General features: G+C 38.9%; 1 protein-coding gene across 2 annotated transcripts; it reads right to left on the bottom strand.

Moving 5' to 3' along the window:
* Positions 1-337: 337 nt before the first annotated feature.
* SCG3 (secretogranin III) lies at positions 338-27265 on the bottom strand. 2 transcript variants are annotated; one of them, XM_026856376.1, is made up of 12 exons: positions 27169-27265; positions 26446-26498; positions 25851-25896; positions 25544-25759; positions 24350-24492; positions 23017-23178; positions 22516-22693; positions 20485-20601; positions 8942-9025; positions 8199-8327; positions 6014-6094; positions 338-1759 (listed from the first exon to the last, which is right to left on the bottom strand). In XM_026856376.1, exons 1-12 carry the CDS (start codon positions 27251-27253, stop codon positions 1641-1643), a joined length of 1413 nt encoding a protein of 470 aa, XP_026712177.1. In that variant the 5' UTR covers positions 27254-27265; the 3' UTR covers positions 338-1640. The 2 variants fall into 2 exon arrangements, with proteins under 2 accessions (XP_026712177.1, XP_026712179.1); XM_026856378.1 differs by having other exon boundaries at positions 6026-6094.
* Between the last annotated feature and the right edge of the window lie 6 nt (positions 27266-27271).

Raw genomic sequence — 27271 nt, 5'->3', positions numbered from 1 at the left:
AACAGATAGGCTGTCACACCTCACTGCTACCACATTCGTTTAATATTTGTTACCAGTAAGGTTCTGTTGATAATGTTCGGTTGATAATTTATGTTTTGCAGGGATTCCAGAGTTTATACTTGAGTTGGCTAAGAAACATTGCTCAAACCTCCCCCTTAATCTCCAACGGTGCTGAGAAAGGGAGGAAGGAAACGACCGGCCCATTTAACGTTTACAGAACTTTGTGCTGTGAGGGCAGTGCTGTAAGTCAGCATCTTCCTTCGCTGGCAGGCAGATGCTGACCTCTGCATCAGCTAACATTTTCTGTATCAATCTCAGAAATGTCATGAGCTTTTTAAAAAAAGTCAGAGCAGGGATAACCCCAATTATCAATGAAGAACCTGTAACTAAAGAGAACAGGGCTTTCCTGGAGTTCATTTACTGCAGGGGATAAGTCTCAGGATTTACATCTTCTGGAACTCAGTTTAAAATTTATTTCTCAAAAAACTTTTTTTACCTTTGATCTTGCTTCATGAGTTCTTTGTGCATAAACTTATCCATTCACTTAAATATAAAAGATGTTATAAACCATTCTTCAGAAACTCTATAAATTGAGAAAGAAGAACGAGGTCAACATTTTCAGTTTCGTTTTTCATTCTTTAGGAGGTGCCAAATTCTTGGCTAGTGGTAGCATATATAAGCCCCCAAAAATAGTTTTCCGAATAATACCGCTCAACGCAGATCAGAAACACACCACAGCCTTGCTATTCAGAGATGCTGGAGATATGAGAGGTTCTTTAAGTCTTTCTGAAAAGCAGGGTCCATGTTCCTAAAAACACCTCTATTTGCAAACTCCCCTTCCCATGCAAAATGAGTTGAATCGCTTTCCTTTTTTTTTTTTTTCCCCTCCCCTTTAAAGAAAGTAATGTCTATTTACACTTGTTATCAGGCTACTCACATCAGGAATTCAACTAATTATGCATGCACAATCATCAAATGGTGCACCAAATGTTTATACATGCTGAATGAAGCAACAATGGGAAGAATACAGCTCTGTAACATGGAAGGCAGTTGTAGTGTCAAAGATTTATCAGTCAGCTGAAGACACTGTAGTTCAAGTTATAGAATACTACATAAAGAAATAAAAAAGGGTCAAGGGAAAAAAGGCATTAGGGTTTAAAAACAAGATTTCTGTTTATGAAATCATATTAAGGAAAACTTTAATAGGTAAATTATTTTCAAATATTTTATTTAGAGAACTATGAACTATTTTCTAATAATGCCCTTTACATAGTTGCATCTATAGAAAGCTAGGGGAGTGAGAGCAAAAAAGATGTAGCATTAAAGGAACTTTCCATCAGAAACGATTGGCCTATCTACAAAAGTAAACCAAACACAAATAATAAATCAAAGAGAACATTACATAATTATTTACCCTATCAAATAGAAATTCAGTGTCAGAATTTGGCGTTTAGGGTGGATTTGTGAGTACGCAGTCAGTGTAGAGCACTACAGCTCTCCATTTCTGCCTAAAAAAATTGTCAGGACAATGTAAACAGAGCATTTCTAATGATATTCTCAAATTAACAGATCATAAGTCATTGAGCTGGGAGTGAGGGAAGCTATACTAGTTTTCTACACGTTTGGCAGCCACTAGGTTTTTACAGGCTGCTATATATGCGTTTAATTACATCAGCCTCTTCCTTGTCCAGGATGCCCTTGTCCACGTAAGCATCAGCTTGCTGATCAATGAAATCTCTCAGCTTTGAAAGATCATAGTCTGAAAAATAAGAATTCATTCGCACAATGAGTCATTGCACCGCTTCACCTAAGAAACAATGTCATTGTAAAGTTTATCCAACAAATGCATTTTATCCAACACGAAGAGAATTCACTACAAGTGTAACTTGTGAAACGAATTTAAAAGAACCAGCACCCTCACAAAGTCTTTTTACATTTCATGGTGCTTTTAGTATTCAAGAGGAATAATCATCTCTTGCTCTTGATTGATTGCTGGCAATGCTAAAGTAAGAATATTTTTGGCTCAAGAGATTCGGTGTTCTAGTCTGCATGACAAAGCTGTGGTTAAAACCCTGTTTTCACAACTGCCATGGATTCAAAAGATAGCATTAAATGGACTGTTTCCTATTGAAATCCCAGTAAAACTCCCACTTACTACAAACACCTGTAGGGAAAAATTCAAGAAAACAACTTCCTGAAAGTAAATTGAAATACTACAACTCTTTACCTTGATAGAGAACATAATATCCTGACACGAACAACACTGCAGTGAGTTGTCTCCGTGACAGTGATGGTGTCAAAGTAGTCTGACACCCTTTGCATGTCAGTCTGCAATACAGTGCTGAAAGACCCTCCCTCCTGTTCCAATAGATGGCTGCATCTAGGCAGCATGCTTCACCCCATAAGCATTCAACAGCCATTGCCTACGCTGGGAAACATCACTATCTTCCCCGAAAATAATTCTGTTGTAGAGCAGTCTTTCAAGTAACATCAAAAGGTAACCAACCTATTGTGTACTCATAACTGTGGCCACAGAACCAGGTATATTCAGACATAAACCCAATACAAGTTTCAGTTACATAATTTACTGCATAAAATGTAAAGCTTAACTTGTTAGAAAGACAAGTTAGTAGTCTGGAAAACTATCAGTGTCTTAAGGGTTCATACGAGTTAAATGAATTAGTATCTCTCACAAAAACAGATATATCCTGAATATTCCAGTAGAAATTACTTATTCCTGAGAGAGAACCTTCAGAATATATTAATACCAATTTTGTAAGGTAGTCCAATGTATATCCTCATACAACACTAAATGGAAGGACCTTCTTTCAAACTGCACATTCTTAACAAAACCGACAATAATGACTTTCTGTCATTTTATGGCTGAGTGACCAAAATTCCATAGAAACAGAAGGACATTAAGAAGCAAATTAATGCTTGTGATCATTTTTATAACAGCAGAAGGCAATTTCAAGCGAGTAATACAGAAAATTGATATTCAAAACTCCCCACTTCTGCAGAGGTGTCCTCTCCATATCTGAGTTAACAGGCACTCTGGCATTTGCTGTGCTGAGGCCAGGATTTCAGGTCTGGGCTGTCACTGACACTACTTGAGAGAATGTAACTTGTCTCTCCATCCTGTCTGAGTAAGGGGGACAACGGTACCCAGCAGTTTAACAATAAGGTTGTGGGATTCCATTCATGTTGACAGAATGAGAGTCTCCAGTGAAAGGTACCATGGAATGGAAATGAATGGAAGAATACTAAATTAATATAATATCCATAATATTCACATTAAAATCCCTGAGCTTATTTTTCTTCTAGAATAATACAACTCTAAGATCATTACGTGGAGATGTGAAGGTTTAATTATTAAACATTGCATATGAGATTACAACCATTCAGATATTGTTCAGTTCTGGCTAATTTGTATATCTCATGGCAATTTAATTTGGGGTTTTTTCCTAGAAATGGATAACTGTTAATTTCTAATACTTATTTGCAACCTATTAAATTGGACAAATAATTAGAAAAATCAGCTTTGGTTTATATTCACCACAACAGCTGCAGCATTACACTGAGCTATGAAACTGCTAGAGTAAATTAAGTGAGGTCATATTTGCATATTCAAATCAAGCTATTTGCCATTGCAATTAATCATAGAATTTACCTTCCTTCCTAAATGGCTAGTGTTAGTGTTATGAAACTATAAACTACCGAAGTATTTTCTGAAAAATCCGAACGTGCCATTTGCATGTATTAGTTCAATGACTCACGGTTGTGTTCTTTGGAGAACAAATGCAAGAGAACACCCAGCAGCTGACGTCTACTGCTGGGAGTGATGTTAATTTACACAGGAGGGGAGCTGGTCTTAAAGTGCATTGGTTTCGGAGATCAAGCCAGGTCTGGGACATCACTAAGGAGAGGCCCACAGAGCCTATAGACTGTATATATGCAAACCAAACTTTGGCCACAAAAGCCAATCAGGCCAAAATCTAGGCTTTTGACATGTTTCAAATCATCCAGTCCACTCAAGTCTACTCACCTCCTTAATAGGCAGTTGATATTTATAAACTGGAAAAATGCAAATTTACATTTCCAGGGTCATTAGTCACTGAACCAATAATAATTTATACAGAAATTCATAGAAAGTTAAGGATCTACAAACATTTGCCTGAAGAAAACCTAAGCCTCTTCAGGTATATTCAGTGAATAAAACGCTCCATGAATAGGGGTGGAAGAGACTGGCCATTTTAAGACACAAATTTGTGAATCACTTCTCTGCTGTCTCTCAGGTGCTAGCTGGAAGTGGAGAAATGATTGATGAGCACATCACCCCCTCATCTTGTACTGAAGAAACTCAGTGCAACGCATTCATGGTTAGATAAGCTTACCCTGCCTGCACTTCCTTTAACATCATCCCAGGAGAACTAAATTAGCATTTTACAAAAATAAAAAGTACGGAAAGGCACGATAACAGTAATGTATCTGAAGAGTAAGGACGCTATTCTAATTCTGTTGTAACTTACACTCATTTTAAGGGCCATTTCCATTGCCAGAGGACAATAAAGGTATTTTAGTGCAAATGAAAATCCATCTATGCAGAAAGCGTGCATCTTAATGCATTCACAGGCAACTAAAATACTATTGATCTGCAGTCACAGCCATTTTCAGACTGTAGCAGTGCAGAGGAAATGTTCCTGTGAAGAGCAGTGAGGGGCTGCCCAGTCGGTATGTGTGATACAAAGAAGTAATCATGCATGACTGAGATTTAATGACTATAATGAGTACATTGATAACCAGAAACTTTTATTAGAATTGGCAGGAAAACTCTTGAGCAAATATGTATGCCTGCTGCTAAGTGCCATCGCTGCCATTGTGTGGAAATGATTTTAGAGATGGAAAATTTTTTTAAAAAGTCATTTCTATTACAGAGTTTCTGCATAGGAAAATGAATGTGTTGGGCTGTAGGCACGCACTCGTCTCTGAAATGTAATTCATATGCACTTCAGCTCACAGAGAGGGTGGCTAGATTACCCAGGGCTAATCTCATCTCAGATCCCCCTCTGCTTGGCTGGTGCAAGAAGGGTCCTGCCCAGCAGGTGCCAGCTGTACCCCAGGGATGGGCCCCTCAGCTAGGAACCTTCCCTTACAGAGCAGCTGATGGCAGAAGACCCAGCAGTGGCAGAGACAAGGGATGGGAGACTGGTTTTATGTAAGACCTTGAGGGCAAAAATTATATGGATAAATAAAGATCTGTGAAAAATAAGCTAGAATTCCTGCTGCTGTTAGCTCCCTTGCTCCAGCTCTCACACAGCCCCCCCCTTCAAGGAACAGACAAATAGTGGGGCAGCTGGCAAGCATACCCTGTGCAGCTGCTTCAGTCACTGCTCCCCCTCTACACAGCTTTGTGTCTGAGAGCTACGAGTCATTAGAGTTGATTTGGGCTGTTATCCAATATATTACAGTGCTAGTGACATAAGTTTGTGTCTTAACTATTTATGGTTATGAAACAAAACTCACTGCTGTTTGTGCTGGCATGCACAGCGCTAGCCAGATGCACTGAGCTTTTCTAGACACATCCAGTCACTTAAAATGCACTTACCTCCTGTATAAAATCGTAATTAAAAGATATGTTGAACTAAGAAATGAAGCACTACACAAAACTGATGTAGTGTTGCCTGGTGACAGGCAGAGCACCATGACTATCTGGACAGCACAGGACTAATGTCCAGCTGGTTAGTCACTGTGTGTTTTGTGCCCAGTGGATGTTCAAGTCAGTTTACATGAATTTGCCATAGTTTACTATTTTCATTCATTGATTTAACTTTTACATGACCTCTATTAGTTAAACCTAACACCGCTAATTATCACTGTGATATAGACAAGCACAGTTTCACATTACTATTATTTAACTTACAACATAATGTGAAGTTATACAATACAATTTAAATTACATGCTTTGTCATGCATATGGTGCCCACCCCAGTGTTAAGGCTTTTTTACGTCATACCTTCTTTGTTACCTTGTTTGTTGTGTTTTTTTAGCCATTCTATGTTCTTCCTGATTGCTTCCAGATATGCCTCAGCTTTCCCTAGAGGAAAGGATGAGAGAGAAATCAGGCACTTACATCCATGATTGATGCAGTTTGCTTAACTGGGTGAAGTTGGTCACAGCGAAGGCAGGTTAAAACTATTCTTAGTTTCTGTTGAAAAGCTGAGTCCTGTCAACCTTAGTCAGGCAAAATTCCCACAGATGGATAGCAGGTTTTGTCTGTGCAAGATTAGTCATCCCCAAACTTAGGATCATGGCTTTTTTGATCTGTGTACATAACTTTTGGTGGTATCTGCAGATACTGCATACATAGATTAAAGGTAACTTGTAGCTTTTTGATCACAACAATTGTTCAGCGAAGATGAAACTGTTAAAACAGCAAGAAATGACTTAAATTAGACCGAAAGCTTTGTGCATCTGCTCATATACAAAGTGTCAGAAAACTCCTCCATACAGTAGTACTAACAGCATACGGCAAATAAGATTGTGATATTTTGGAAAGACAAGTTGAAATATGGCTACTTCCATTTACTGAGAAAAAGGATCTATTAACATTACCATAATAACCCCTTGTTACAGCTGAAATTTTAAAGTGATGGATATTTTTGGACCAGAAAGCACACAGGACAGAATTAGTTCAGGGATTACCTAATAAGGTCCCTAAGGAAATATTTCAGCTAATGGATCTTGAATTCTTAACTTGGCTGGAGCTTTATTGCTGTAATGTTCTTACATTTGTCAGAAAAAAAAACGAGTCTGATTAGCATGTAGAAGGCTACTACTGCCAACTGTGCATGTCTGGTCCCATTAGTAAGTGGATATACTATTAGCTATACCATCCTTTTTGAGCTGGGAGTGCAGAGTTTGCTTTATAGTGAGTTACTCTGTGAAAGAGCAAAGGGAATTGCATGATGAGATAAAGAATTAAATACTGATCCCATTTAAATTTCTAAAAAGCTATTGGGCTGAACATTTTTCTGAAGGTAAAGGAAAATAACCTGTACTGAACTGAACAGATAAACCTTCAATAGACAAGCAAAACACATTATTTATCACGTCTCTCAGCTATGGAGAGAGTTTTTCCTTACTGTGAAGAAAAAACCTGAAGACAGCCATCTTGAGCTATTTTCCTCTTCTATGCTCAAATAACCACTGCTGGAAAAAATGCCACCTCCTATCTGTGGTGGCTAATAGTTTCAATGTCTGCATTGCCCACAGGACCGAACCAGGTGGCCAGTGATCTACAACCTACTGTAGCCTTGATTATTGCAATTCATAACTGAGCACGCTGCAGTGAAACACATGCATCCAAAAAAAGGACGAGCATCAGTGCAAAATGGATTATAAGCAATTCTTTCAGCCAACTGTCTACAAAATATAGATACTTACGCTGGATCCTTATCAATAAGGACCCACTGAAAGGTTTCTGCACCAACAAACATCCTCCTTCAGAAGTTCAGCACTGTGAGGAGGCACTCTGTCTCCTGCAGATTTGTTTTGAGATACAGCAGCTGATCTACACCCCGCGAACGGAGCGATTTCAGCTACTACAGCCTAAAGTAGCACGTGGCATTATGTGTCATGCTGAGGCAACTCGGATAATAAAAGTACTACTGGGCTAAGTTTGCTTATTGAGACACTAACAGTGTAATAAGTTTTCAAAGTTACGTAAAACAGGTTAATTGCTGATGACCCTTAACCTCTGGCAGTGAGTAATGCAAATTGTTTCGCTTTGCAGAACTTTTCAGTACCTACCGGTACCAGCTCATCCTAACACAAACTAGAGAAATCAATGGGCTCACTCAGAATATTGAATATCCCGGTGATCTGATTTCACTGAAAAGCCACAGATGCAAAGCAGCAAAATCTCTCTGTGCTTCTGTGTCAAAATGCATTTTGCCCCTCAAAAGGAGCTATGAATTCTGTGAAAGATTATGGCTTTACTCAGCAAGAAATATACTTTCAGATATTTAAAAATAAGCAAATAATTACACTTCTGAATCAAGCTGTTGTGTGCTGACTCCCAGTAACTCTAAACTTAAGATATTTATGCTAACACAATGGAAAAACAATACCAAAGACAGGAAGAGATTCCAATCACTTGGAGTGTACATATGTACCAAAAGCAATTGTCTATTTTGTACCTCTGGGCTCTTCACTGTTTCCTGCTGCATTTTGCTCTTCAATTTTTGTAGAATCCTTTGAAATTTCATATTCCTTTTCCATTTTAGCTGCTTCTTCCTTTGTACTGTCTGCTTCCTCACTACTTTTGTCTAAAGAAATAACAGTAAGAGCAATTTTGTGTCAAATGTACCAAAAGCTCTTCTAAATCACATCAATACAATCTTTGGGAAGTAAAACATTTTGACTGATGATTTAGGAAAAACTTTATTGGAGTTTGGCTCAAAGTGGTTTCTAAAGGTCATCTCTACCCCAGACCTCTGGAAACAGGAATGCCTGCTTCTGCTCTTATAAACAGGAGTTGAATACAGTTTACAAAATGCAGTAATAGGTAGTTCATAAAGGCACATCCCTTTGTGCAGAGAAAAATGACAGGAAATTTCCATTCACTAGATCCAAAGTCATCATAGAATGATTTTTTTTTATTATTTGAGTCTTAAAAAGCATTGATACAGCTTGCTTTCGTATATGTGTAATTTCTGCACTGCACTGAAGAAAAGGACAGTGAATATACTTCTCAAAGACAAAGACTGGACAACTAAATAAAAATTCCTCTCTTGTTGTGTGTTTAGACATCTAAACTGTGGCTACGGGTCCCTGAGAGACTGTAACTATCAGTCTGACTTATAAAGCCATTAGCACACTTTAGCTGAATAGACTTTTAAAAAAAGTGTTATTCCAGGAGAGAAAATTGTAGAATAAATACCTGCTGGTAGCTTTGTTCTGGTTGGAGTGGAGGGGTTCTCAAGTTTCTTCTTTGTCTGCTCAGCTATCATTGTATCTAAATTTTCTAGAAATCAAGGCAAAACCAAACCCCAGTTACTCTTCAACAGTTATGATGCAGGATCTATGCTATACTCTCTGCAACACCAGTTTGAGTGGTAAGTACAAATCTAAAATAACAGTCTTCACCCAAGCCTCTGAAGAATTGATGCAGAGCCAACATTAAAAGAACAAACAAATAGTTTTACGGAACTTTGATCAATCTTATTAAAAAAAAACCCCAACTAAATCATTGCAATAGGTGTGCCTAATAGAGCCAGTATTCATACAGACAGTAAATGTGTGCATATATATTCTGATTATTTAAGCCACATTAGTCACAAAATATAGATAACAGTATCTGTAGCAATTTATTCTGATTAATATATACAAGACTGTGAAATAGGTGCTTCATCCTGGTGGGAAAATATTATCCCAAACTGTTTATCTGTCTGGATTTTATATGGTTTCACTGGAAAAGACGTCTAATAAAAGGTTACAAATTATATTTAGATGAAATAAATATGTAAATTGAACTGATTAGAACAATTCTTTTTGTTTTTAAAGTTGCTGAAGTCAAGCATTTACCTGAAAACCCAGTAGACAGCCGTGGCCATGTATACAGCTTTAGAAGTCTAGAAAATGTTTTTCTATGCAAACTTCAGGGCTGAACTGATCTAATTTGAAAGTAAAAGCACTTTTTCATCAAGATGGATGTTTCAGAGATAAACACTGTATGCTTATGTGGGAAAAAAAAAAGTCCTTTTGATATAATACTTAATAGACATTCACAAATACATCATGCTGGTTTCCCTCAGTCGTATTATGGACATGGTGTTGAATTTTGTTTCCCTTTATCAGCTTTCTTTAAAGGATCAGTTAAACATGGATCTAAAATTCGCCAGCTAGTTGGTGGGGTATTTTTGAGAGACTTGGTTTTGAATTGTCAGTGTTCCCTTTACATAAACAGCTAAAATATTCAGTATGAGATATAGTAACTGTGGCAGAATAGATATTATAGCACTAGTAAATGTTTTAGATCATCTCTTCTGTGTAAGGCCAACATTTTTTTCCGTCAGAAAGATACTCAGCACTGAAAAGCTAAGGATTAGCTTTTTAGCAAGCACATTTCTCTTCGTGGCAGATCACCATAAGCAATTCTGCCTACCATCTGATGAGAAACCACATAATCCTGCCTGCTCGAGTCCTCTATATTTTGTTATTTATACAGAATTAAAATATAAGCAGTTTTTGTCGGCGCCCTGCCTGATCGCACCCTGTCAATTCTACATCACATTAAGGTTTTTTTTGTGAAAACTATTTTCATTTTGTACATACCCTTTTAATGGGATTTCTGACCTTGCCATATGTCCTAAACTAAACAGGCCTGGGCTGGGTTTCAAGCTGGATCAGACATACTGATGAAGAAAGAAACCAGTTGAAATTACAGTAGTGGTACTGATGGCTCACTAATCACTTGATCCAAAGCTTATTGAAAGGACTGTAAACACTCCTTTCAGTTGAGCTTAAGACACTATTTTTTATCCTGAAACAGCACCATACTAGTATTCCAGCAGGAATATAAGGATTTCCCTGTTGCAAGAGGCACAGTTTTTAGGATAAGATTATATAGCTAAGAATTTAAAAATCCTTTGTAAATTGAAGTGAATAGATTATTCTCCTTCACTAATTCATGCAAATGCAAAAATGTTGCTGATTTGAGACCTCAATCCAGCAAAATCTATTAGTCTTAATTTTAAGTGTAAACACATTATTTTAAAATAAATAAGGGCATTTAAATGTTTAAAATGCCACACATATGTAAGTGCATTGATTCCTAAGTGCCTTTCATGTTCTGTCTTAAAAAGTGTCTGCATGTAGGCACTGCTGCAGTAAGCTTGCATGAGCGGAGAACAAAAAGACTCCACCACAAGATGGATTTATAACCTGCTTAGACGTTTTTAGATTTCAATGTCTGCAGGCTGATAATATTTCCAAATGTTTTTGTTGTGTTGATAGACTGTAGTGTTTAAAAGTTGTACACATATCCACATACAGCATATGCTACTGAAGGCAACAGGATTTATACTCCTCCATTATTCAGTTACTCCTATAAATCCTATCGGGAATTCTACAGTTTCTCTGGGTCTTTTGATTTGGCTAACAATTTCATCTGAGTTCAGTATACGAGTAATAAACAATATTTATTACTCCTTTGTCAAGTACAGTAACACGGTAATATGCATTGTTTTCCAGCCGTATCTATATATGAAGCACAATATGGCAGCGCTGACCACTAATGCTCCAGGCTTTGTGACTGAAGCCAGACTGAATATGATATTCCATTTTCGGAGCTTTATTTTGTCCGAAAAAATATGGACAAATTTATATGACAGGCCTTTTAATAAGGACTACTTACAGGAGAGATACTGAAGCTATCTCGCTAGCTGTGTGGCAGAGAGGAGTTAACTGTGTAAGCCTGCTCATGTTTATGGGGATCATCTGGTGTCCCCACATATATATCATTGAGAGAATATTATTGCCCTTTTCCCCCTTCAGAATTAATGTCTTTAACAGCTGGTATTGTTTCAAAACACGTTTGTATTTGTCGTATGTGGCTAGGCCAGGGCTGAACAATGTTTGCTCTGAGTTACACTGATGGAGTGAGTCATCTCAAGTGAGATGTGCCTGGCCAGCAGCTAAGCAACTGCATGGCGTGTTTGGAGGTCTAACAAGAATTGATTACTTTTCTGGTATCGTTTCCCTAGCAACGTAATTTTTACAGAGGAAGAGTTTAGAAAGGTACTGACCTTTCTGCAGAGCTGGCCACTTATTTGAAATGGCACTAATTAAAACAACAGAACAATAACTACTGAGCTAATGGAAGTGACCTACGTTGGTAAAATAGGTCGCTCCTCTGGCAGCCAGCTTTCCGCGGAGCAATATAATCTCATCGCTCGCACCAGACATCAGGAGTCAGAAGATCTGGTTTCTGCCTTGCCTCGCTTTCTAACGTGCTCTTTGATCTGGGATGACTCACCGAAGCATTCATGCTGCAGGAGGGCTCCTATTTTGAGTAGATATTCTGAGATGTCCTAGGCCTAGTTTCTACAGGCACTACACACCGATAGATCCTATTAATTGCATCTGAAAATGCAAATTCCCAGCACTTCTGAAACTCTGAAGTCCTTCGAATTGGGCATCCAAAAATGTGAATCACATAAAAGCAGAATGCTTATCTTTACTCTGGGAGAATGTGCTGCGGTAAGACCCTTTAAATCCAGGGGGAAAAAAAAGACACTATGTGAAAAAATAATACAAATTAAATTACTTTGTTCTTATTAGAGAGGCAGAAACTAATGTACCCATCTGAATATTTAATGGAATTAGTAATGAGAGCCTGGAATGGACCCTTCGCTACAGACAGATTCATGGTGTTTTCTGGACTCTTGCAAATTTTCCTGCAAAGGGTTTTTTTCATCTGCATAATTGTCTTGCACCTGGGAGGCAGTTTCACATTCTATCCTCAACAAATTGACTGAAGCTGAGATTTTACATCATTAAACTTCCACAGAAAGACCTGCTTTGCTGTTCTGTTTTCATACAGCACAGAAAGGCCGTGTTTATTAAAGGAGGAAAAGGGATGATCATGGTACCTGAAATCAGTCTTAATGATAGCTAAAAAATCGGTTTACTTAATGAGTTCATACGCTACAGTAGCTTCTAGCTGGAAAGCTTTGTGCTTGTACAAGATGCACATATTTCAGGCATTAAAAAAGCACAGTTCTCCCAGGGCTTTCTGTCTCCAGCAGCAAACGATCCTTGAGAGTTTGTAATGTCTTTTTCCATCTGTGACAAAACTCAGGACATCTCAGCATTTGCTTGTGACTATTCTGTGGGGAATAGTGTACCTGATTAATTCTTTGGCCAAAGCCTCCTTTTAGTTTATGTGAGCACAGGTCCAAGAACTGTCAACACCCACCATATTTTCACCAATGTAGCCAAAAGCAGAGCTTGACTTTTAGTCAGCTCATATATGTATCGTGCATATGTCACATAAACTGCTTAAACTGAGACAAACAAGAGAAATCCCTCCATTATGGAATTACAGATGGGTCTCAGCCTTGCACATCTCCTGCTCCTCTCTAAGGCCCTGCCTTACATGTCAAGATACGGCATTTTCTTTCTGAATCTTCCTGCTTGACTGATTCATCATGATGGTGTGTCTGAAGCCTAATGCTGCCATGAGGAATGACATGTCAGTTGACAAGCCCCAGGTAGTGGCATCACTTGTAAATGGATTACAGGCAAGATGGTCAGTGATTTGAAATAAAACCAGCACCAGTATTGCTGGGCATTCAGATTAAAAGCAAATAAAAATGTAAAACACAATTAAATAGATGTGTTTTGAGGTGAACAAAGCTCTGATCAAGCCTCCTTTACTGTCCTTATTAAATTCCCTACCTCACAGACTATTTCTCAGATTTATCCTTTCAGTATTCTACAGGCATTTCCTTTGCACATCCTAGAGCTGTGTAGTGCAGTCCTTTCCAAATCCTTTCCCATCTTGAAGTTGCTACGTGGCCTGTGCACACATTTATGTATTTTGATAGCATGCACTTTATAAGCATGATTGTTTGGGACTGAAGCAGCACACAGCCGCCTCTACTGCAGGAGTGGGATGGAGCTTAGTTTTGAAAGTTCAGTGACACCCTCTTTACCCTGCACCCACACCATCATCTCAAATCATAACTTATGGTCTCAGTGCTCAGCTGTCAACAGAGAGATACTGAATGCAGAAAGTAAAGGGGGTTTTATGTAGCTATAAAATACAGTGAGAAAAAAGAAAAGCATTGCCCTCCTTTCTTTAGAAACACAAACCACTTGGTAGGCTGCAAAACCTAGATCTTCAGGAGCTAAGCAATACACTTGTCAAGAGAGACATTACAAGGAGATGGAGATTTCTTACAAATTCAGTTGGGAAAGCATAGAGGAGCCAGTGAGGGGAAATGGAAGAAGAGGCAATATATTTGCAAGAAATAGCTGCAAATTTAAAGGGTATGTAGTGATAAGCAAAGGAATGGACTGTAATATATTTTGGTTCTGGTACACACGATTTGATAGTCATGTAATGTGGTAGGAAAAAGCAATATTAAAACTACTGGATTTTCCCCCCCAAAAAACATTGGAGAAAATTTAGATCCTATCAATACTGGAAATACTATCCTCTCACATATATTGTCATCCATTCTACTGTAATGTCTAATGGTCCTGGTTTTTAAGAACTTTTCACACTGTAACTACCCATTTTTTTTCTATGCAGCGAGAGTCTGAATGGGGTAAAATAGGAGATAAGATCTAAGCAGGTGGGGCAAAAAACCCATTCCTGTGTTTGTGCTAATACAGAAGCACCATGGGACAGACATGGATGAGATATGGGATGAGGCTACAGAAAGAAAAGCTATGAAGTTGCAGTGGGGTCTGTGACTGACACACTTCCTAGATTCCAGTCTTGTCTGGGACCTTTGCACACTCTCTGTCCCCACATTCTTCTGTCTTACCTCCACGCAAATTCATCTTGGTTTTAACTATTCACATGTACTTTACACCAGCACTGCTGCCCCTCTGTATTTGGCCCCATCTGAGGTGTCCCTGGTTTCTACTTTTCAGATATGTGAGAGTTCTTAATCTTCCTAAGAGCAGTATGGTATACTGGCATCTGTGTCACCTTAGTTCATCAGACACAAAATAAATATCAGAGAAAAGAGAGCTGCCTGAAATTAAATAACTCCCACTGGCAGCTGCATGCATCAGTCATATGATAAAGCAATACTGGGCAAGGAAAATCACCAAAGGAAATTCAGATAGGGAAAATCAATTAAAGATTTTAATGTTTATGATGAAAACCTACAGTAGCAACAAAGAGCTCTTGGAAAAAAAAAAAAAAAGGACATTAAAAAAGAAAAAAGAAGGTATTATGCATGAATAGTTCCTGTATGAAACCCTGTCAGTGCCCTTCATCTCCCAGGCCAAAATGAAGGAAAGAACAAAAGGTCCACATGACACTGTCCATATATCACTTGCGGCCTCTGGCAGCGGTTTATCCACACTTTCCCTCACGCCTTTGAAATCACACAGTCTGCATCAGGGAGCATCTGCTTCTGGAGACAGGGAGTAGGGGAAGGATGATGCCAGGCTGTGCTGTGATCTGCTCTTTGCCTCTCACTCTTGGCCCTGTGCCTGTTCTTGCCTAACTAAACAAATACCAGGATCAGACCTTTGGCCTGCAGCATCTGTGCTGATGAGAACTTCAAAGATTAGTCACGGTATTCAAACGAGTCCTCCTCTCCCAAGAAAAGGCCAGACTGTGTCTACTATACACTGGCCCACGTCAGGAAAATTGCAAACTTTGCCTTCATCACAAGCGGAGCTGCGGAGGGGACCAGGTGTGAATGCGAGAGGCAGAACAGGTATTCCCTATTTCTTTGAAGTGAAAGGCAGGGACATGTCAAAAATCAACACTGGGGACTTTCTGCCTCTCCTATTTCCTCTGGATTTTTTTTTTTTTCATGCAGCCTCAGTCTGTCTAAAAGAGGTATTAAAGTATATCCCAACAGTAACTTTAGCAAAGGACCAAACTAATGAGTGTACGTATACCTTGGCAGCAGTTCCCCAACAAGCCATCCATCCCCCTATTGCCAGTGCACCCGGCAGTTTGGTCTTCTTTCCGATTGTCCGTGGAGAACAAATGATGAGGGGGTAGAAGAGGTAAACACGGAGACATCTGTTCGTGTCCATTTCTAACCAACACAATCTCCTACTCAGTCACGGGGGAGAGTGTGGATTCTGACAGTGAGTCAGAGCCAAAGGGAGGCGGTGTGAGAGGTGCCTTTGGTTTGGTCTATGGAGGGAGGCAGCTGTGACTCAAACACTGCATACTGATGAGCTGGAGCAATTTCTTTATTTCCCTCCTTATTAAAAGGGGGTTTTCTCCCCAGCTAGTCTACTATGGGCTGTGTGTTGTGCACTGTGGCTCCAGTAAACTAAATGCTCTACTACAAGGAGGTAAAAAGTGGGATCTCCCTCAGAAAGAGCAAAGCTACAGAGTGCTTTAACTTCATTTTCCTTCCACTCCTTTGCCCCTTTCTCTTCTTCAACATTGTGTTCAGTTGTGGAAGATACAGAAGTGCTGGTTTAGAAGATGAAAACAAAATGACCAACCTCAACCATAAGATGTGAGAAAATACGTATCGTACGTGCAGTATCACAGTAAAGCTTCTATATATCTGTGAGACAGAGAAGTACTGATGGCAAAAGTTTGTGCTCTATGTACGAATAAAGGAGAACTCCACACAAGAATACAATGTGCACGTAACTACATTACAATTCTAGGGTAATAGTTCATTGGGTAACACATCTTTCATGTGGCTGGGGTGGCAGTGGATAAATTTGCTACAGATCTATCTCGTAAGCAGCGTACAGCAGGAGAATATAATCAATGTACTGTGTAAAAAGTATTCATACATACACAGTGGTGCCTCTTAAGAGTCTGGCAATCATCTTTGAAAGCTCTATTTTTGTTATGGTCCACTAGGCTCCAATTACAAATATTTCCTAGAACAGTTCTAAAACCCACTCATTATTTTGGTCTTATTAGTGGGAGATGACTTACAAATGTATCCGAACAAACTGGCAGAAACCATTTGTGTTCTTGCTTCTAAGCTGACAACAATATTATTAAAATAAATGTATTACAAAAATCATAGTTAACTTTACATAATTACTATAAATAGAGCTTTTACCAGGATGGTTGTGGACTGATACGCTTTTATTTTAAAATTAGTTAGATAGATCTGGCATACACAGGAAAAGTCACTGAGCACACAGAAAATTTCTCTTCTTTGTGTAGTGGAGATGAAGCTTTTCCTTAATATTTATCTGGTCTAGTGATAGATGGCTCTGACAGAAAAGCTATCAGAGTGAATCTCCACCACAAAACTACTCATCAGGCAGAAGGAAAATGAAGGAAAATATGCCATTATTCACAAACTAATATTCAAACAGTGTGTCTATGCAATGAATTCCTTATTCTGCTCTGCTGAAATCAAAGTCAGTTTTGCTATTGGCTCAAACAGCACTTTACTCTTGAAGCACTCAGCACCATAATGATATACTCCTTCCAGTTCTGCACGGAAAATTCAGTATCAGCTATTTATGCAACAGAAACAGTATGAATGCCATGAATAATGAAACATTTTATGCTGAATCAGTCATAACTTCTCTGAAAGCTTCTTGCTGCTTTCTGCTGGTCATTACGTGGAGAGAGTCCAACTCTTTCATTCCACCCTTGACACTGCACCCTTGCCAACAGCAATCATTGTTTCAGTAACTGTCCTAAGTCCTTCCCAGTGCTCAGCCTGTTCAGGGAGAACAGCCTGTGCCTCTAGCAGGCTGAGGCAAGCAAGAAGAGTTGAGCTGTTTGGGCAGCATTTGCTGGATGCTGACAACCCACCCATAGGTGGATAGGTTGATAGGACAGTTGGATCCAGATCACAAGCCACCTCTGTAACTGTGATCCTGTGTCATACGATTTATTACTTTATGCGTTCTGTACCAACAGTGTTTGTCTACTCTTCTAATTACAAAAATTATTTTAAAGCAGCTTTCAATCTTCAGAAGGCAGACAGGCTTTCTAGAAAGATTTCTGAAAGCCACTGAACAGGCTAGAAACATATCACGAGGCTTTCACTCCGCAGAAGAATTTGCTCACAGTACATCAAAATACAGCATTCAGAGTTAAGAAAGAATGATAGAAAATAGTGGCATTTTGCCACAGCAGGGCAATTATCAATATGATGCATTTTGGCTGAATGCACATTTTATATCAGTTACAGCCCTTCTTTGATGCTTTCAGAGATACACTTTCTGAATACATACCATAAAAGATAGGCAGTACTTTTTCACCTCTTTGATTTATATGAATACATTGCTTTTGGTTTTCCGGGTTCTGTGTTACAGATTATATTTAGCATATGGAAAGCTTTTAAATATGTATTACATAATATTGAATATGAGTAGAAAACATGAACTTCCTCTTCCCTCCATTTGTATGTGCGTGCACGTGTGTTTCTTGCACCACACTGCAGCTAGATCCTTTGTAACTTAAAGCTAAACCTAATAACATCATTCACTGCAGCAGCAAGATACTTTCCCCTAGAGTAGGATACAATGATGATGACATAATGCTGTGGTTTCCAAATCCCAAACCAGCTGTTACTGGTATATGCATTTAAATTCACAGTCTCTGCATCTGTGCGAGAGGCACAAAAGCTTGTGACTCGATTCAGTAAATGATTTATTATTTTGAATGTATAATTCAGGGACATAGTTTACGCATGGCTTCAGCCACAGAATGGGGAAAAGTAATTTAGGCAGTTTCCTACTGTAGTAAAACAGAGAGAGGATATAATCCATCTGCACGGACCCAGTAGATATTTTCTACCAGCTAGCATGGGATCTACTCACTGATTTTTGGACTGAGGGAACAATTAAAAGCTGTCATTTTTAAAAACTGTTTCTTCTCTCTGACAGACATTCATACTGATTCCTTTATCTGCTATAAATAAACACAGCTGGGCATCTATGCCCTAACCCAAACTGCACCAAGAAACACTGTAGTAATTCATATACGCAGTAGTACTTCATGTTGTAACTTTCAGTTGAATGAGGGTGGCAATAAAATTGCTGCCATGTTTATGGATACTGCAAGAAGCTAAGATTCTCCTGTGCTTGCTCTTCTTGAATATTTGAGGAATATTAGCTCAATAAATGAAGGTCAGCTTTAAAGTCACATCTCAACAGCAAATCTAAAAAAAGAATACCACAGAACCAACTTGAGACCTATGAGAAAGCTTTTTCCACTACAGTAAGTTGCTTTGGTGGAGTACAAAATCCATCTCTGCATAAATCATTCATCTGCAAGGCAGAGTCTGGATGCATCAGCTGATAGTCTTACTTTAAATCCAGACTAAATCAGACCTCTGAAACTCTTAACCTAATCCCTGCCTTCTGTACTATGTCATCATGGCAATTTGTTTCCAGGGTTACAGTATTTATTTACTCAAAGTAAAGACAATGTGAACAACTGCCCTGAATTTTAGCAGGAAAAACACATCCCTAGTGTAATTCCATTATCTGAGTGGTCTTGCGTCAGAGATGAATTTAGCTTATTAAGTTTTGGCACAACACTATTAGTGAGGGCAATATCTGCTCAAGCCATATTATCTTCATTTGTAGAATGACACTGAAACCACTGTGCTTGTAATCAAACATTTCTTTACGTGCATCTTTCTCTAAATGTACAGGCAGCCAGAGAAATAAAGAGCTGAACTGTAGCGTAAGTTGTCCACATATTCCAGAATTTGAGGACTTCTCATAGAAAATAAAGGGATAATCTCAGTCAGAGATATAATTAATTCTTTAGAGAGGAGGTGCAATCATGCACTGAATGTGAATCACATCCACCAGATTTTTTTCTAGCCAAGTAATTGATAATCAATCCATACAGTTACAGTTGCATCAATCAATCATGTATCTGCAACAGCCCATGCCAAACAAGCCAGCAGAAGTCTTCACGATCATTGACAGTTCTATCTGTGTGACAGGCTCATTTATTAAGCTGAGAAATTGCCCTGATCTAAACAAAAACTTTTCAGGCTAACCCAGACCAGGAATACTTCAGAAAAATAAAAGGGTTGTGCAGAGTTTATGCAGACAAGCCCTTCTTCTGTAGCTCTACTTGTTTTACTAGAAAAACGACCAACAGCTAATATAAAAGAGTTTGTAAAAGCCAGCAGAGGTGTGTAAGAAAAACAAAACAAAACAAAAAACCCAAACCAGGCTGTTCCAAAATCCTTCTTCAGGAAATTATAACAACTTCACAAAATCTGCATAGCTGCAGACTTTAAAATGGATCCAGGAAAGAGTGCTGCAAAAGCTATTCCTGTGCCAAGATGTAACACCTCCCTTAGACAGAAGGCATTTTACTTGGGAGAAGACCATAGCATTCGGTCCTGTCTACTCTAGCTACTTACAGATGACAGGTTAAAGGTGCTGAAGTGATGGATTCTTTTTGGAAAATGCAGGTACCTGATCTACCACAATATAACTGAGCAAAACACTAATCTTCCCATGACATAAAGCCACTGAAATCAAGTGTGCTTCATGGGTGTGAAAGTGGATTAATCCTCTAAATACGTATCTGAATAAATAACCTTTCCTTCATTAGATAGAAATATTAAAGCAGTAAGGAATCCAACATTGCTATAATGCATGATCAATCATTTAGAAGTAGCACTTTAACATTTTGAATGAACAAGTCTGAAACAGGACTCATAAGAGAGAGGAAAATGAGAATATAATTATCACTGCTGGTAGAGTAAGAACATAGCATCACATAACACTGTTGCATCAAGCATGTACTCTCACCCAGATAGGAAACTCCTTCTTCTGGTGTGATTGTTCCATATTTAACCATCATCTTCACAAAATCAATCAGGGTTTTCATGATAGTTATCAAGGTCTCCTTCTCTTTTGCCTCCGTCTCTGTGTGAGGGGATAAAGCGAAACTAGTCAAAGACTTCAGGCAACTCAGAAGAACTCAGTTCTGAAAACTCTGCACAAACTACATGCATAAAAAATAAGCTACTCACTAAAAAGAAAATGCTGTGCTGGATTAGCAAAGAGAACTCCTATATGTGTTTCCCTTTAAACTGCTCCTGTAAAGTACAGCTGAATATACCTTAAAATTTCAGGGTTTGGTTCTTTATAGCTTTTTGTCTTGAAGGTCTATGTTATGGAAGGCAAATGGTATTAATTCCATTTTACAGATAAGAACACTAAACACACTGAGGTGAAGTGACTTGACAGAGTTCAAATTGCTGATCAGAGGGCAGATACAGGCAGAATTATCGGCAGTCTCTGCCTTTTATTTTTCTGTGAAGTACTTAATAGACCAGTCTGGCTCTGTATGAGGAAGGAAGCTCAGAGATCCTTTCTCCTACAAGATCCATGGGTTCAGTGACAAAAGTATGAAGTGTCTCAAATGAGATTGTTACTCTGCACAAGACCATGACTCAGGTACTGGGAAAACAGTATTACTGGGAGAATCATCACTCCAGAATATAATACAATGATTTTTCATTATAAAAATCCATTTTTCTTGACCATATGTATGTCTGACTATCTTCACAATCACTGCTTCTTCACTTTCTTTTTCCACCATGCTTATCTGCTGAACAATACAACTGCTATTTCCACGTTAGCAGCATGAAACTCCCCCATCACACAGTTACACAAGCTCTTGCTGCACCCCAGGTTGTCACCGAGGGACCCAACAGAGCCAGGGGCACTGTCAGATAGGGACAGTCAGAAACACACTCCCAGCCTTGGCAGTGGGCCAGCGCCTTTGCAGAGCTGCTGAGCATGGTTTTGACTGCTGCCTGTAATTTAACACACATCTGTAAGGTGCAACCAAATCCACTCTCCTCCAGCTTGATGCAAGCCGGCAGGTGAACAGCATAAAGCAGGAGACAAAGCGGAGATATGCAACCAGGGTGACCCGGTTCTATTTCTTGATAACCTGTTAAACCCAAGATGCCTTTCTGCTTTGGGAGTAGAAAAAGGAGAAGAGCTAGCATGCCAAACTACCATGGGAAAATGAAAAGAACAGGAAGAAGAAGATGAAGTTTGTAGAGACTGGACTTGAGCAAAATGTGCCCTCAGGTTTTTTATTCTAGCTCTCCACTCAGGTTTTTATGGGGACAGTCTGAAGCAAGCTTAAGGCTCCTGCAGGACAAAGAATCTAGAGGATAAGTCATTGCTGACTGTGCTGGAGAGAGCAGAAGATAGGCTGGCTGCAGAGAGTGAGAGTGGGTGTGTGGTAGAGCATGCTGACAAAGGGGCTGTGGCGAGGTGCCACAGTCTTGCCTGCAATAACTGGAAGGCAATGATGTCTAGCACCGGAATGGGAAGAGACGTGCAGAGCTTTCATTGCAATAAACAGCAAACCTGTGGTTTGTGAAAAGGCTGGGAGGCTCAGACTGATTTACTGGTACCATCACTGCGAGGATTCTACCGTGGCTTACTCGTATCTCTGTTGGCTTAGAAGACACGGATGTTACTGGAAAGATCTCTGGAGAAAACAATTTGCCAGTTTTTCATCATGTCCTTATGGGAATGAAGAGAATTCAGGACTCCTGAATCATACAGCACAAGATGGAAAGGGCTACCCAGGTCACACAGTTTGCAGCTCTGAGTGCTGTTCCTCCCAATGTTTTGCCATACTCACTAATCAAATTAGATTCTTCTAAGCTTCTTAGGGACATTTTTAAAGCACATGGTCTCTGGCAACTAGAGAAGCTGTGGGAAAGGGAAGGCAAAGGACTAGGAGAAAACAGAAAGAATCTTAATTTTCTAATTTTTTTCCTAAATATTCCTGTATATACACAATGAGCTCACCTGAGTTAAGACTTTTTAACAGTGCATAAAAGTTTGGAAAATATTGGAGGTCTTCAAAATTATCTTCAGAAGGCAGCTCATTTCTTCTTTCCAAGACATTAGATGATGACCATGTGTTATCCAGTGTATCATCAATTTCTCCATTAATGAAACTATCTTGATCCACTTTGCTTGGTGTCTCCACAAAAGACATAAAAAATAATACCTATAAGCACACTGCTTTTGGCGATAGAGTTAGCAGAGCAGCAAATAACATCATAATCTTGTGCCAAAATTTTCCTAATTATGAGCTGAAGACTATACTACTTTCTCAAAGTTATTTCAATTTGGCATCTGGTTTAAACCTCAAAGTAACTCATGATTTGTTTTCCTATTTGATGGAATTTCTTTAAGAACACCTTTAGTTTCCAGATTGAACTAATCATTCCCTAAAGCAAAGCAGTGTATTAGTCTACTTGTACTGTTTGGCAAGTGAGTCAAAACAATTAGCTAAGAAATTACCATTCTTTCCTGTTGCTTTTCTTTTGTATCACTGTCTGCTCTGCTTGGAGGGTAATCAAAATCTTCAGACTCCTTCTCACGATGCTTTGCTTCATTTGCAATTAGCTGTTGTAAAACCTCTGCCACTTCATCTTCCAGGGTATAAGCCTGGCTCTCTGTGATCTGTTAAAAATATTTGTGCAGAGTACTTATAGAATGTTGTGGTTTTCCTAGATTAAACATCAATATGAAACCCAAGCTTTGTAAATAGGTTTTTAAATATGGTTGCCTCAAAGCTGACCCCAGCCAAATTAGGTGGAATACCTTCACTGCTGTGTGTGTGTGTGGATACATGTACACATATAGACGTATATACATGTCTATATTTATATAAATGTATATATACACACAAACACACATCAGATATGTGCATGCACATAAAAAGCACCCACACACCCAGATAGCCTCTGATAGGAAAACAAGCCCATATAGGGCTTAACACAGTGGAGTCCAGCTTGAAAGATGGAGCTGCAAGTGTGGTATACCTGCGTGTGTATATATAAATATATGTGTTCTGCAACATACCTATGTATAATCGAATAACTGCAACAGAATGAAGTAATACAGAAAGGGGAAAAAGCAAATAGCTTTCTACAGCATCTTAGAAATGTTTTCTTTTTGCTTCGTAACAGCTGTCACTTGAACGAGAACTCTACGGTGCAGCTGTCCCACAGCTCCCTTTGTAATCAGTGGGATTCAGCATGCAATAGCTAATTGCAAAATCTGGTGCAGAAAAGGTAAGATAGGTATTTTAAAATATAAGGGTCCCATACTGCAATGGCTAAAACCACTGAGATATCCAGAGGCCAGAGACAAACACAGTCTTATTAAAAATCAGTAACAATGAGAAATGTATCCTCAACTAACCGGCATCATTATATGTCTGCTGATGACAGTAATTAGTAGGTGGATAGGAATGAGCTCAGACCTTTCCACATAAACATCCAAAACAAATTGATGATACAAAAGAACTCCATGAGAATCAGAAGAGAAATGAAAGGAAGAATGAGGGCAGACACGGGAGGAGTACAATCAGTGAATGTTTTCTCAACATCAGAAACATTCTGTGGTTTTGCCTATTCTGTTGCAAAGCCATCACAGGAACAACAGTGTTACTGCAGAACTAACCCAATGTGCCCGAATGAATCGAGAAGCTTGCACAGAGCCTGAATCCCATTCATTTTTACTCAGCTCATTTCTATTAGCTGCACACAGTGTTCATCCAAATTGTTTTTTGAAAGAGCATTAAACCAATCCACAAAAGAGCTAAATGAAGTATTAACAAGATACTTACTAGCCCCAGATTTAGAAGTTTTGAAACGATCTTGTCAAACACTCCTCTATCATTTTCCTCATAAATTCGTGCAGCAATTTTTTGAACAATGTCTTCAGCAGTCAAAGGAGTGCCATCTAACTGGTGGAGGCCATCTGGATCATCTAAAAGGATTACAGTTTAACTGTGTGCTGACTGTCCTAACTCATATGGATTAGACATCTTGTAAAAAAAACATCTGTTCACATCTTTTTCTCTTCAGAACAAAGCTGCACTTTTTTTAGACACGTTAGGAATATACTTTGATTTGGATTTGGAATGGATTTGGAATCCATTACATCAGTCCCAGTGAAAAGTTCTTTGTGTCCATTTTCCACATCTGAAAACTGTCTTTCTGACTGGCTCTTTTGAAAGAGCCGAGATGAATGTGAGGAGCATACTCTCCCGTTCACAGGAAAAATTGTAAGAATGAGAGAACACTGCTCACGTATCCACTTATATGCATCTTCCTGGTATCTACTTTCATTGTATGGCCACTAAGATCAAAACACATCATGACAAACAGCATACTAACTTCTCGTTTGGATTTCAGCAAATGAAGTTTTAATTATGTAATCATTACTCATGGCAAATATCATTGTGGCCAATGGGAAAGTGAATATGATGAGTAAGCTTTGGTCTGTGATCAGCATACTTTGCTATAATTAAAAATATCCTGAGCTAAATGCCTCTCACAACTCTCAGAGGACTCACTTAAACTACAAGTCAATTAAATACTCCTGTAGTAAAGGCAAGTTTTATTTGGCCTTCAGTAAGTTCTTTTAGCTTTATGATGAGGAGAATTATCTAACATTGCATGTGACATTTGGAACAAATATATGTAATTTAACTCTATATAGAAATGCTTCTTCCTTTCAAACCAGAATAACTACAGTCCCATTTTCCTTCCATCAAATCTAAATTGCTAAAAAACGTGATGCAACACAGTTGGATTTTCCTCCATGGAAGGAGACTGTGAAAATCAACAGCAATTCTTTTGTATCGTGTTTCAAAACTTAATTGTAATATGACAAGCTTCCACAACAGGAAACAGTTTAAATTGCACTTCAGTAACAAAGAGAGCTCATGTTTAGTGGTGAGTACAACATTCATGATTGCAATCACTTTGCAAGAGAAGTCTAACCTAAAAGGCACTAGAAGATGATTAAAGAATACCTTGGACTTTATAATCCAGCCCACTCTTAGTGGAATCATATTCATCCACCAGCCTGCGGTTCTTGGTGGAGTCAGCATCATCAATGGCCAGTTGCTGTTCATACAAAGAGCTTCTAATTGACTCCCTCTCCTTTTCATTCCTCTCTCTTTCTGCTACTGATCTTAGCAGATTCAGGTCATCAGCAAAGGAATAATTCCTGAACTCTGGCTTATTTTCTGGAAAATATATCAATGCACACATGACATAAAATCTCATACCTCTATGAATACCATTATGAATATTGCTATAAAACCAGGAAAGATGTACCTGTGGGAGCTGTTTTCCTATTCTTGTCTGCTTCAGCTTCAGCAATCTGATATACAAAAATAAAACAAATAAACAAACAACAAACAGGCAGAAGGAATCCACTAAAATGTGTGATCTCTTATTTTATCAATATCAGCAGAAGCATTAATGCCTGATCTTCACTCTCAGTAAGAAGTTTGCCTTAATAAATAGAACATCATTAAGCGCTTGGCATCCTCTGATCAGAACTGGACATTATGAGAAGCTACAATAGACTTTCCATTTAAGATAAGCACCAGTTACATTTTCCTTCATCAATCCAAGCCCCCACTCTATTCCCATAGGATGTCAATACAAATGGGTGGCACAACTGTGAGCTATTGCTGCTAAGGACCTGCTTTTGGAATGCTGGACAGAAAAACTCTATATGCCAGTTCTTAAAAATTATTGAAACTCTATTTTGTACCCAACCCCATCAATATTTACTTTACTGAAAAATCTATTTAACTCATTTATTAAGCCATTAGAGTATTCATGGATCTGGTACCTGAAGGCTCAATATATTATAGGAATACTAAAGCCAAAAAACGTTGTAAATATTTCTTATTTCACTTACCTGTTCCTCCAAAGGTCTTTCTACACTTAATTGTCTGTTGTGTATAGCTTTATCTGCAATAAACACACACATATACTCAGTTATATGATGCATGCGAGTACAAAGAGACAGCAGTTTTTTCTTACAGTTTTCTCCCATAAAACATGGTGTCTTAAGTATGATGCCAACTGCTAGTTCTTGAAAAAAAAAAATCAGTTTCCTAGAAGAATACAATAAAAAAGTCAAACATTTAAACAAAGCATGACTGTTTGGGGCAGAGGGAGAGAGATTCTGAAAAAAATGTAATAGAAATACAGACATAGACCCAGTAGCCCCTTACTGATGAGAAAACTCCTAAACAAATTGGGGGAAAAAATGCTGTAAGAGATTGACTAAAATAGCAATAATCGGATTGGCACAACCAGGAGATTAAAAATCTCTTACATCCAACATACCAGGGGAGACGGGGAGCGAGGGAGAGCACCTTGTGCAGAAGCTGCTGTGGAATGGATGGAAACATTGCTTGGAAAAAGACTGAAAGAAGATTCGGAGCTTTTCCCCCTACCAGCACCCATCTCCTCACTCTGACACCAGACTGCAACTTCAGTGACCCAGCGTCTTGCGCCAGGAACATTATTTCTTTAGGATATAACAAGTGGAGGGAAAAGTTTTTTACTTTTCCTCTCTCTATACCCCGCAAAACTTTCCCCACCTCGGAGCAGACATGCTGACGAAAGCGCTTACCTTTGCCCCCGGGGTTGGGGAAACCAGGCACCCGGTTTGCCAGCAGCGACAGCACCTGCACCGCGACCGCCAGCTTGAGAAACATCCTGCCGCCGCTGCCGCC

The sequence above is a fragment of the Athene cunicularia genome (assembly GCF_003259725.1).
Source record: "Athene cunicularia isolate RWA chromosome 10 unlocalized genomic scaffold, athCun1 chr10_part1, whole genome shotgun sequence".
Classification (NCBI taxonomy): Eukaryota; Metazoa; Chordata; class Aves; order Strigiformes; family Strigidae; genus Athene; species Athene cunicularia.
Note: the sequence above shows the minus strand (reverse complement) of the source record. Positions and strands in the feature narration are given on the sequence as shown.

Excerpts from the sequence above, each read along its gene's own strand:
- SCG3 (XM_026856376.1), bottom strand. The coding sequence starts at position 27,253 with ATGTTTCTCAAGCTGGCGGTCGCGGTGCAGGTGCTGTCGCTGCTGGCA. Across the intron at positions 25,897-26,445 it reads AAAGACCTTTGGAGGAACAG|ATTGCTGAAGCTGAAGCAGA; the intron begins GTAAGTGAAATA and ends TTTGTATATCAG. Across the intron at positions 23,179-24,349 it reads AACTTCTAAATCTGGGGCTA|ATCACAGAGAGCCAGGCTTA; the intron begins GTAAGTATCTTG and ends TATTTTTAACAG.